General features: G+C 45.9%; 2 protein-coding genes across 2 annotated transcripts in view; both read right to left on the bottom strand.

Moving 5' to 3' along the window:
- LOC308114653 (transmembrane protein 65-like) overlaps positions 1-1,289 on the bottom strand; it is a 43,290-nt gene extending 42,001 nt beyond the window's left edge. The window contains exons 1-2 of the mRNA XM_080471703.1: positions 673-1,289; positions 143-468 (exon numbers count right to left, since the gene is read on the bottom strand). Of these exons, the coding sequence (XP_080327829.1) occupies positions 143-416 (274 nt within the window). The 5' untranslated portion in view covers positions 417-468; positions 673-1,289. The remainder of the gene's footprint in view (positions 1-142; positions 469-672) is intronic.
- Positions 1,290-3,774: 2,485 nt separating this feature from the next.
- The window catches only part of LOC308114652 (protein MTSS 1-like), a 47,607-nt gene continuing 39,270 nt past the window's right edge, over positions 3,775-12,111 (bottom strand). Inside the window, exons 7-15 of the mRNA XM_080471702.1 lie at positions 11,947-12,104; positions 11,692-11,799; positions 11,456-11,553; positions 9,902-10,166; positions 8,090-8,347; positions 7,706-7,936; positions 6,901-7,060; positions 6,510-6,797; positions 3,775-5,976 (exon numbers count right to left, since the gene is read on the bottom strand). Coding sequence (XP_080327828.1) covers positions 5,516-5,976; positions 6,510-6,797; positions 6,901-7,060; positions 7,706-7,936; positions 8,090-8,347; positions 9,902-10,166; positions 11,456-11,553; positions 11,692-11,799; positions 11,947-12,104 — 2,027 coding nt within the window. The 3' untranslated portion in view covers positions 3,775-5,515. The remainder of the gene's footprint in view (positions 5,977-6,509; positions 6,798-6,900; positions 7,061-7,705; positions 7,937-8,089; positions 8,348-9,901; positions 10,167-11,455; positions 11,554-11,691; positions 11,800-11,946; positions 12,105-12,111) is intronic.

The raw sequence follows: 12,111 nt of genomic DNA, 5'->3' as shown, positions 1-12,111 counted from the left end.
TGTATGAAGTCTTATTTTAAACCTGGAATTTATGGCACATGATATGATAAATCACACATTGAATGCACTATTGGAATTCATTTCAAACAAATACGTGTCCAATGCAACAAACCCTCGGGCTGCATCATACAGAATCACATACCTTGCGCGATGGCTATGGACTCGAACCTGTGCAGCTCCCTCAGCAGACAGGTGCGCTCGGACGGGTGGAGGCTATAAATAAACTCCTTGGCTCCTTGGGGGGAGTTGAGAGGCTCCACGGACTCCTTCAAGGGGTGCGTGCCCAGATGACACCGCTGCACCAGCCCGGTGAGCGGCGGGGAGGCAGCAGCGGCTCTGGCCAGCCCGGTCCCGGTCCCGGTCCCGGCTCTCAGGGAGAGGGCAGGCCGAAGGAGAGCACGCCAGCAGGGCAGCATCTCTGAGGAGGAGGTGGACGAGGTGGAGGAGGAGGAGCAATGCACCGGGAACCTGGAGGGGAGAGACAAGCAGGCCTGCTTTAACACCACTTGGACTATCTGGCATCCTCGTGTCCAGACCCTGGAGGATGTTTAAACACAAACACGGGCCCGACGAACACGCGCAACATCAGCTGCCTCCCAAAACAAGACGCAGCGGGACAAAGCGGCGCGAGCTGTCCGGAGAACAAACAGCAACTTGTGTGGTCGGACGCACCTCGGTCGATGCTCCGCTGTCCCGTCCGACAACCTCCAGAGGAAAGCTCGGGATCAGGGCAGCAGCAGCTCGGTCGCGCGCCACGGACCGACCAGTCCGCTCCGCCGCTGCGACGCGTCTCACGCGGGGTAGGTGGTCTCGCGCAAAACCTAAAGACGCTGACTGGCTGCTAAAAGATTTGTACGAAATCACATTTTTGCGAGCGCACTCCTCGTCTCGGTGTAACCTCTGGCTGACAGGATGCCGTGCAGCGGATAGGAGGGCGGTCCAGCGCGAGGCGGCACAGAATGTGTTTTCCAATCGCAGCGGCGCTCCGCTCCGTGCGTAACTCTGACGGCACCGCGCGCACGCACATCATGAGGACGCACGGGTTGCGTTCGCGTCACAATAACGCCGAGTCTGGAAAGATTGGAAACGTGTGAACGCAACCCTGCGACTTTCTGGGTGAAGTTTATATGGTCTGGATCTGGAGATTTGTTATTCATCCGCTGTGACGCTCATATGTATTCTGAATTCGGTCATTAAATTTAACGCATCTGCCAAAGTGGCGAGCATCGCTGTGAATCCATCCCTTCAGATCAAACTACCTGCTGTGCGCCGACTAAAATCCTTGCATTGCAAAGGGAGTGTGTTTGCTGGGTGTGTGTGTGTGGTCATCCATCCCTCTCCTCTCACCCACGTGACACATGTGAAGCATTCAGTCAGACCAGAGTCCACACCCAAAGAAAATATGACACCATGAGCAAGTTATTTGTTTCAAAGGAAGCACTACTATCAAGGACAAGTCGTCTGTTTAGTCATAATTGGTTGTTTTTTCCAGCGTAAAGTTGAGTGTGTCTGTTGTTTAATTGATCCGATGACTGTTTCAGGCCTCTTAATGAGTGGAAGAGGAGAAGAGGAATGTATTATTTTCCAGATGGAAGCTATTACTCAGCTTTGGGTTGGATGAGAGCGCCCCCTGGTGGTCAAATATAAACATAGCATCTGTTTATGTCTCGAGGAGTAAAAAGGCTTTGACCCAGTTCACCCACTCATCTCCATTGTGGGCTGTTTCACATGGGAAAACTGGAGCTTAAACGTTTTGCCACGATAAACAGAATTTTTTGTTTTTTAATTTTTTAATAAACCCATCTTCTATACTAATTTATTTGTCTGAGGGCCAAAGGAGCCAATTTCATCCGAGTATTTGCAGAGTACAGTCTGAACAGGCCAGACAATCAAAGAGAGACAGTCATGGGTTATTGTCAAACATGTATATTCAGGGAGAACATGCAAACTCTGCACAGTAACCGGGGCTTTTCTGGCTGTGAGATGCATGTTATCATAGGATTATTAGAATTATTTGAGAAACAATGAGGAGATTAACAGTTGTAAATGAAAAATGAGTTAAACATTTTTTATTACATTGGAAATAATAGTTTTTCCCTGTGATGAACTGGCAAACCGAGCAAAGTTTCATCGCCCGTGTGTGACTATGAACCAGATAAAATCATATTGAAGATGAATTGACAATGTAATGGGGGGGTTATTGTAATTGGACACTTAAGTTTTTTTGTTTTTTTGAACAGAATTCCTTTCCAGAGGCCCGCAGAGAAAACAGGTGATGTCCTGGATGGGTGAGGTTCGTGATAATGCAGCTGGCCTTCGTTTCTAGTTGGTCAGTTATAAATGAGTTGTCTGCTTATCATGTGCTCTGCCACCATCCTCCCCTCTGCAGCTGAAAAAGCACAGAAGTCCGAGAGGCCGCCTGTGGCTGATACAGGATGATTCCAGCTTCTTGAGGAGCTCCAAGCTCGACTGAACTTTCTTTACCTGATGGACGGTGTTACTTAATCCAACCGATATGAACGTTAAGCGTTCAGCCGATGTGACTTGTTTGATTCAAGAAGGAAAGGAAGACATCTCAGTTAGGACAATGGTCTGTTTCCATCTTGTGAGGAGCCGTGATGCATTAAAAAAAAAAAAGGACCCAAAGCAAAATTAATAATTTTTTTTATTATGTTGCTAAAGCTGTCATAACACAAAAAAAAATAAGAACTTTTTTTTTAACCTCCCGAAACAAACTGCATCATAGACTGAACTATACAGGGACAGACGGAGAGGTCAACTCTCTTCGTGGGGAGGGTGGGGGGGGAATAAGCTAAACTCTAAACTAGAAAAGTTTCATCGTACTTTCAAACTTTCACAAACTATAAACTTGTTATTCATAGGATATACTGACATTTGGCAATATATAATATATATTTATGCTAACGTTTTAAATATGGGAATTACGGTTCAACAATACAAGTCTTAGATGGGTGGACCGAAGAAGAAAAATTGACACTGAAAATCAATTAAATGAACGTGTTGCGAGGCGTCAGTCCGTTTTCTTTAGATGACTCTCTACAAACAGGAAGTAACCACCAATCGAAACAATCACCACACAGAGCGAAGCGCGTTCTGAACTAAGGTAAAGTGGGCTCAGCTCCGTCTAATCGCGCAACTCATAATACTGATGCAACCTGTGTCGACAAACACTGTGCTTCTGAACCAGCATAAATACAACGTGTGTGTGAAATAAGGGACTTCAGCGAGTGGTGCCAGGAAGGTCGTGAACCTCTTACTGATCCCATCCTCAGATAGCACATGCATGAACAGAGGAGACAGCTCTGTCGCTCTGATATCTTATAGTAGGTATAAAAATAGAGATAGGTCGAGAGAAAAAAAGACAAAAAAAAATAGAGATAAAGAATAAATTAAAACAACGACGTGTGAGTTCCTGGACTAATAGTGTGTGCAGCGAGATATTATTTACAGTTTAATACATCTTGTAGTAGCCATGGTCTCACAGTGCTTGAACTGAAATGCAAATTAAAATACAGACGGTGGCGCTCGTTAGCCTTTAGACGAACAATGTCAGAGGATGAGCCTCTTATCTCAAAAAAAACATCCTACGGTTAAGATTCAAAATAATAGAGTAACCTATAAACACATTTTCTTTCAATTATACAATGAATTTAATCTGATAGCCTATGTTTCATCGTAGCAAAATCGCCACATAGTGGACTTGTCACCTTCGACACTATCTCAAGGGAAAAAACAATGACTGAAAATCAAAGTGACAATATTCCGTCTAACCAAAAGGACACGGGCATTTTATTTTTGTTTTCGCAGTTAAAAAAAAAATTAAACAAAGAGAGGGGGCGAGGGTGTGAAAGCAAAATACAAAATGGAAGAACCAAAAAACTGACGCGGCGTTGTCGGTTTTGAAAACATCAAAAATATCCCACTTTGCCTCTATAAAGTGTTTAATCCTATACAAACCTGACCTGCCACTGTGTTCTCCCATGGCACATGTGTATTTTCTGCGAGTCATGCTATGAGCAGTCAATACACAGTAGACGGGGTTGTAATTATAGCTACAAACTAATACAAAAAAAAAAAGAAAGGGCTCACATATTAAGACAAACCACCGAGAAGTTCTACAAAACTCAGCAGGCAGAGGTTGTAGATTAAGTGAGTCGCATTGGGGGGGGGGATGGCAATCAGCGGAGGGTAAAACTAATATATATCTCAAGGCGATGGGGTGTGATAATGATTATTATAGCCTATTCAAAAATGTGAAACCGTGATTTTGGCACAGTGGGGAGGAAAGAGGAGGCGGAGGAGGGAGAAACGTGAAAATACAGCAAAGTCATTGAGAATGAAAAGCACCAACACTCCTCAACAATGGAGACGTCCAAAATTATGTACAAACCGTGTGATTGCTGAAAAGAAAACAACCTAACACAATATGTAGTGTCCCTTAACGTGACAGTGTCGAACGTGTGACGCTGTGGTCAAACTGTAGTTTCCTGGATGCAACTCGGGCTGCTCGGTGAAATCAGTTCCTTTGCTTTTCAGGGAAACTCTGTTGGTCAAACTCCGGCTCACAGGGCTTCTCCAGGCGGATGCACGCCGTGCTGTAGTTTCTACACTCTGTGTGGAGGAGGACTCCGTCAACACAGCAGCTTTCTGCGGCGGTCAGCTGCTCGCTAACGAGCCAGGACAGTTCCGGAGCTGCCAGACGATGCGATCGAAAGCCCGCCAGTGAAGCGGTTACCTCCGAGCGGACCTGATTATTGCTCTCGCGATCCATTGCAGTGGTTATTACATACCAACTGGGCAGTCGCAACGCTTACTTTCATAATGATGGCACACAATGCAGTCCCAAAAGTGGTTTGTTTGTTTGTTTACACCGAGAGGGGGTACGCACAATACTGCTATCCAAACCTGCTCAGGCGAGACGGAAATCTTTACTGTGCTCCTATCCTAACGGAGAACCGTACGGTGCAATGTCTAGCTATCTATTAACAAAAACACAACCTAATGTTTAACACATTCATTACACATCTGTGAGGCCAGATTTACAGAAGCACTGCAGTGATTGGCCAGAGTCCTTTAGTTTGAGGCCCCGTGTAAAGACACTATGTCTTCTCAATCTACTTTGTGTAGTTACTCCGCTTAAAGCATGACCATGAGAGTCTGAGGTCTGCTTGAGCTCTTAACTGTTGTGCTATTTAGCCAGGCTTTTACGTAATTTCTATCATAAACCAAATTAATAAATGTGCACTTGAATAAAAATAGCATTTCTCTAAGTTCTCTTTTCTAAGTTGTTGCAAATGGAATCAAAGTGTGGAACTGCTGCCTGTAGAGCAGGTACTACTGATTTCTCCTACTACTTGCAGCACAAGACGCCTTTTCATTTCTTAAAATGCATTTCTAACAGCAACATTTTCTTCTAAAGCTTTTGAACCTAATATACACCGGGCAGGGGGGGGTCACGTGTCTGTGACCTCCGCTGCGTATGGTGAGGATGTGATCATGCGATGCGTGGCGCAGAGCGATCATTTGTGAGGGTTCTCTTGAGCTTGACCCCCTTGCGGATGGCCACCAGCATGTTTCCTTGCTCTTGTTCTCCCGCCTCCTCTTCAGTCTCGCTCTGCAGGTGCTGCAGGGACGGCTGGTTGGGCAGAGGCACGGTGGGGGGGTTGGTGGTCGCCTGGCCGCTCCAGGACACCCCGGGCAGCGAGCCGGTATCCTCTCCTCCTGTGAATGTTGGAGAGTCTGGGCTCTCCCCCCCCCCTCTCGTCTCCTCCACACTCCGGTTCCCGTTAACCACGGACATGTCTGGCACCGTGGGGATTTTCACTGGGACCACAGGGGTGCGGATGGGAATGGGACCGGTGCCTGCGTTTGAGCCTGAGCGGCGAGCGGACGGTTTTGAAGACGGGGTGCGGCGGATTGTTGCGACCCCGGGGGTGACGATGATTGGACCATGGCCTGCCGAATGCAAGACAAAAAAAACATGAGCTGAATGACAAATACGCATTCAGCTTTAAAAAGCTTTAATCAATAATTCATGAACAATAAAACAACGAGGGACCAAACAGTTAATCTCACAAGAGATTAAAAATACAGTTTTTGTTTCGTGTTTGTTGGCCTGTTGTTTATGGATCTCTTGATCTGCATCCAATAATTGTCAAAAAAATAGTAATTAGAATATTTCAAATCCATTTCCTTCTTTTTCTCTTCATTTAAAATAGTGTCTCATCTTTTCTCTCATAGCGTTTCCTCATCTTTAATTCACTTGAAAAACATTAGGCTTTGCAGTGAACTGAAGGGGGGGAACACACATTTACAGCACTTAAAACAAGAGCAAGCGTTTTATTTGTTTTTCTTAAATCAGAATGCATAAAAAAAAAAAAAAAAAAAAAAAGAACATTTCCAAGCTAACAAGCTTTCTGGCATTCACACAAAATCAAAAAGGTAAGAATAGTGGAGAGGTCTCAAACATTAAAGAGACTTGTGTGTACCTGTCGGGATCGGAGGATATGCTCCAGCAGCAGTAGAAGGATAAGCTCCCGTGTGGACCGGTGTGTTGGGATACGGCGCCGTGTGCTGATAGACCCCCTGTCCGGCGTACGGCGCCTGTGTGCTGGGCAGCCCGGCTGTGGACGCTGGCCGTTTGGTCTGGAACATGCGCCTGTAGGACTGACTGATGTCACTGTTTCTGGGGATGGTGGAGGACTTGTCGAAATCCAACGGCTGCGGCTGCTCGGGCTCTTGATCCCCAGCCATCGAAAAATAGTCGTAGTCCGAAACTAAAATGGAGCACATGGAGAGGCTGTCAATGCACTGACACAACTATACATTTATGATACTAAGAGAGGATTGCGGGTCAACTTATTCCATTAAGTGCATTACCTTGAGACGGTATAGTGTCTTCCGAGCAGCAGGGCGTGTTGGTCTGCGTGCTGTAGCCACTGGAGCACTGGATGGAGTCTCTACTGGACCTCTGTGTGTCCAGCTCCAGACCTCTGGATAAGGCCAGAGCCAGCTCATCATGGGCCTCCATGTCGCCGGCCTGCAGCGCAATGGATACAATCAACCGATTGTAATCAATTTAGCATGAGAGTCTGAAAGTCTGCCTGTCTGGACAGGGCCAGGTACAATTTATTAAAGTCATTACAGTCATTAGGTATAACCCATTAAAGCCATTAAAGGGGAACGTAAGTGGTGAGAGGCTATTCATATCGTCTAAATGCCATGACTGCAAAAACACCAGCCTGCAAGAGGCTGAATGTGAGGTCGCACTGCAGATGGATTTATATGTAGTTGGAACTCTCTTTATAAGCTTCGCTAATCAGAGGTAAAAAAAAAACAAAAACAAAACATGGAACTGAATCACTGAACAATTTACTGAGTGAAAGAGCTCATAGTTAATCACTGCAAACTTCAAGCAATAGCTTATCAAATGAAAAGCATGTGAGGAAAAAAGAGTGCATAAAATTACATTTAATGACGTCAATCAGCAAAAATACAGACATCAAGTGGTTTTAAGTTTTATGATTAATGATCAAGGAATACTCACTTAGAAATGTATATGCTCATGAACTGCAGGTCTCCATTTAAGTTTGAAAAGATGGCAGATGTAGACAGATAAACTAATGTGGTCAATTCTATAATGGAATAACCATCAGCAGTACAGTAGTTGGATAATGAACAGGACCTTGAGAGGTGCAGGCATGATCCTGTTCCGGTCTTCCATCAACGCTGCCTGGCTCTGTGTCTGCAGAGCAGCTGGAGGCGAAGGGCTGGAGACAGACGGCTGGACTGGCCGAGGACTGTTATCACTGCTCATGTTCCCGTTACTGTCCACCATTGCTGGGCTCTCCTTGTCCTTCTTCCTCCTCAGTGTATTGACCATTGGCTGGTCGTAGGGCCCGGGCTTCGCCCAGTCCTGTAAACAAACACATGTTCGGGTCCATTGTGACACATATTTATTTGCTAAGCCTTTCAGGAGCATCTGAAACGGACTTCTTCAAAACGTTTGTTTCATGGGTCGATGAGAATGAAAACGTGTTGATCTTGGAGTTTGCTGAGATGAACAAACCTTCCAGCTGGGCACTTGTGATGAAGGCACCATGGGGGAGCCCACAGTGCAGTAGTGAGGGTAGTCTGGGAGCAAGGCGGAGGCAGGACGTGACCATGAGCGGGTTGGGCAGGAGGTGGAGGTGGTGGATGAGGAGGAGGAGGAGGAGGTGGGAGAGAAGAAAGGGAAGGCGGTGCCTGACACTGAGCCCAAACTGCCCCCGTTGCTGTGCAAGTAGGGGGAGCTGGCTGGGCTGTAGTGGTCATAGCCGTTGGACAGCTGGTTGTGTGCGTGTCGGAGAGGTGACGACATAACAAGATACAACACAGAAACAAACAGACAATGGGAAAAAAATTACTTAAATAATAAAAAGAAAAAAGAAAACAAATTCAAAGGAACTGATCACAAAATAACGAATGAAAACTGCACATACAGGGGACTGTGGCGGTTTCTGTCTCCATGTAGACGTAAAGTTTGCAAGTGTGTTAAATGCTCATTATTGTGGATGAGTGTTTTTCACCTCGTCAGTGGTGTGCTGAGGTGCAGTAGCAGCAGCTAGAGGAGAGGGGGGGCTGCAGTCACTGTGAAGCGGCCCAGTCTCTGACATCTCAGAGGAGCTGGAATTGGGACAAGGCTGGAACAGCGAGGGCAGCAGCAAGCAGGCAGGCAGTGAGATGAGAAGAGGAGGAGGGGGAGGAGGAGGAGGGGGAGGAGGAGGGTTGATGCAGACGGACGTGCACAAAAGGGAAGAGTTGCAAAAGACAAACATGTCAGCAGGTAGACAGAAAGAAGCGAGGAGAAGCACTTTGTTAGACTTTTCCACACTTCTCAGCAGTTAGTGACGAGGCTGTGTAGACAGTGCACTGGGAGTCATACCAGCATTAATTGCATGGACATCAGCAGTGTTGTGTTAGGCGTCTTGTTAAAGGAGGGCACAATCAATGCTGCACATGATATTTAAAAAGTTATCTAATCAGTGCCTGCGGGGAAATTACGTCCTGGCTTGCTGCTCGCAAGAGGAAATTACAAGTTGGGGTCAGCTGGAGAACATTACCATTAAAAAAAGTGGGGATTAAAATGGATGGAAATGAATGAGATCCATAAATGGAAGCCATGTGGCTGTTTCCCCCCCCCCCCCTGAACAAAGTTACTGCGGCTACACTCGGAAAGAGGCAACACGAGGGCCATTTCCCAGGACTGTGCTGTAAATGGGTCGGGGGGCTACCTTGCCAAACCACCTTCAGTGCATCATAAAAACTTGGAGCCTAACTATACCAATGTGTGCAGACAAGCCCTGGTTTGCTGGAATTATAAAACAACTTTAACTAGTGCAGCCGCTCTCATGGTTGAGGTCAAACCACAAGTCGCTCCCCCGCCCCCCTGATCAGAGGAGCCGTTGGACAATCTCACTGATATTTATCCGAAACCCTGTGTCAGATGGTCAGAGCAATCTGTCAGAGTGAGACCTGCTGACAGAGACAGGCTCTTAGTGGCTGTGAAAATGTCCCGTTGACACAGGAGCATGTCAGTTTTTACTATGATTCATCGAATGAAAACACAACAGTAAGCATGATCAAGCCTCCGAGCCGGGCCAAACCACAGTCTGTCACAGTGGTCGACTTTTTAATAGCAGGATGGGCCTGAGCTGTTTCGCCTTGAGCGACAAATGGAGGCAGACTAATTTCCTGCACATTTCTGCTGTAATAATAGCAGTGAAATGACTTCACCGGGATCACACACACTCTCTGCCGACAGCTTCCTGCTTTTAGTAGTGACTAGAGATCTCAGAACAAGAGTTAGGAGCGGGTATCTCGGTTTTGTTTGTTGTCTTACCTTTGTTTCAGCTGGCATCGGCGAGGATGATTTGGATGACGTGTGGTGGTCCTGTGACGAAGAAATGAAGCCCGAGTCGTGGGAGGAGATGCTGGAGAGCCTCACCGGGGCCTGCTGGGGTAGCGTGGAGCTGCGGTATCGATGGCGGGGGTGATGGTGGTGGAAGAGGTGGTGTGAGGAAGAAGAGGAAGAAGAGGAGGAAGGAGAATGAGAGTGAGAGCCACTGGATCCCCTGGAGTCACTACTGTTAACGCTGTTCAGACTACTGTGAAAGGAGCGAGGGGATGGAGGAAGAAGTTGGTCGGGGAGGGTAAAAGCGTGCACCCACAGACATGGATTGAAGGGGGAAGATTGATTGAGTAAAGAGGAGTAACAGGGAGAGAGTGAAGGCAAAGGATTTGGGGGGGGGGGGTGGAGGAGACAGGGTTGGAAACGATTAACACAGCACACCAAGATGCAGCAGGCAGTGACTGAAGCAAATCGTCAAAACAACCAAACAAACCAGCAACAAAAGGTGTGAAATCATCATGACAATGTTCACAGGCATAAAATTACAGGATTTCATGCCTGTCAATGAGCTATTCGAAGGTATTTGCATACAACACCCATAAAAAAAAAGCAAAACAATGTAAACACTGGAGTTAATTATGACGTGAAAATTTAAAATCGGACGCAAATATTGCAAAACCCTTCGGATTATATTTGTGAGACAATAACGTAGAACTCCATCTGGCCGAGGCTGCTGGAGCTTCTGTATGTATATCTGTGTGCTTTAAACAAACACCTGTTGAAATCACAAGCTGCACAACAGCAGCTGTTTCACAATAAACCTGAGGATTTTTATTAAGTGATTTCTTTTCGAAAATATAAAACTCAAAAGCTTTGTTAATCACGAGATGAAAATGCTGCAAAAAAAAAAGGAAAAAAGAAAAATCCCACTGGACTCAAATTGTTACCCTGTAGTTGAACATTGTGACATGAAATGTAATTATACAAAAATTATACTCCAATCATCATTTCAAGTCCAAAATAAGGATCACATGATTGTACCACTGGAAATGCAAAGTAGCATCCAACCCCGGCATTAGATTTAGCTCTGGAAAAATCATCAGCAGACACAGAAAGCAGCAGTGACATCGTCTGAACAGCTAATGAACTAAACATTCTTTATTTGTCGAGGGTTTTTATGTAGAACCCTGAAGTTTTATAAAGGACAAACTTTACTATTTTGAAAGATGACCAGACCATAAACTCTCACAGCTCACATGGGCCACCAGGGGGCAGAGGCCGTTTGGACAAATCATAATGTTTGTCTGCAAATTCTTGTTCATTACATTTTAGCACTGACATTAAACCTCTCCCTCACAGACACATAACCACGGAGAAGTCCAAAACCACTGAGAGGAAGATTATCAAAACTCTGTCCCCTCCGACTCTGTGTGCGCCTTCCTTCCCTCTTATAATGTAGAAGTGCAATTCTTCTATTTCCATTTGACTTGAGTCAGACTGTTTATAGATGCACTACATCAATTTTGATTGGGTTCATGAGGATACCTGCACATGCTGGACTTCCTGGACATGGTGGTACTCGGGGATGAGGGTGGTGTTTGATACGACCAACCGTAATCTGAGCCCTTCAGATCCAAGATCACCTAAATAGGAGGGACATTATCGGTGCAACAAAGACAGCTACATTTAGACAAAGAATATCGGCAGCAAACAAAAACAATGTGTCCTTTTTAGAGTATCTATTGATGTCAAATTCACCCGTGACATTTTTTTTTTCTCACCTGCTCACTCGCAGGGGGAAGCTTGTGTGGGTCAGAGGTCAAGGCCTTGAGGTCATCAGAGATGGCCTGGAGATGGGTGACCTCTCCCAACATAGAAATCTCTTCATCCTAAAAGAATAAAAGGCGTGGAGGGCACAAACATTTCAAGACAAACGGCATATAATCACTGAGTGGTGTCACGTCCTCAGTTCAGGAGGAGTTACAGTCAAGTGTTTTCAGGATGATTTTTTTCATTTCCCTCATGCTTGGACTCACCACAACAGGTCGCAGCATGGCTACGAACCAGCAGAACCTCTGCCTTTCCTCAATGAGAGCCTTCCTCAGAGCCTGTTTCTCCGTCTCCTCCAGCAGAATGTATTTATCGCTGACATCCTGCATGGCGCTGTCCAGCTGGGGTTGGATGTCACCACGGCCTATCAA

Source organism: Lipophrys pholis, assembly GCF_963383615.2.
Source record: "Lipophrys pholis genome assembly, chromosome: 9".
NCBI classification, from domain to species: domain Eukaryota; kingdom Metazoa; phylum Chordata; class Actinopteri; order Blenniiformes; family Blenniidae; genus Lipophrys; species Lipophrys pholis.
This window is presented reverse-complemented; position numbering and strand designations above follow the sequence as displayed.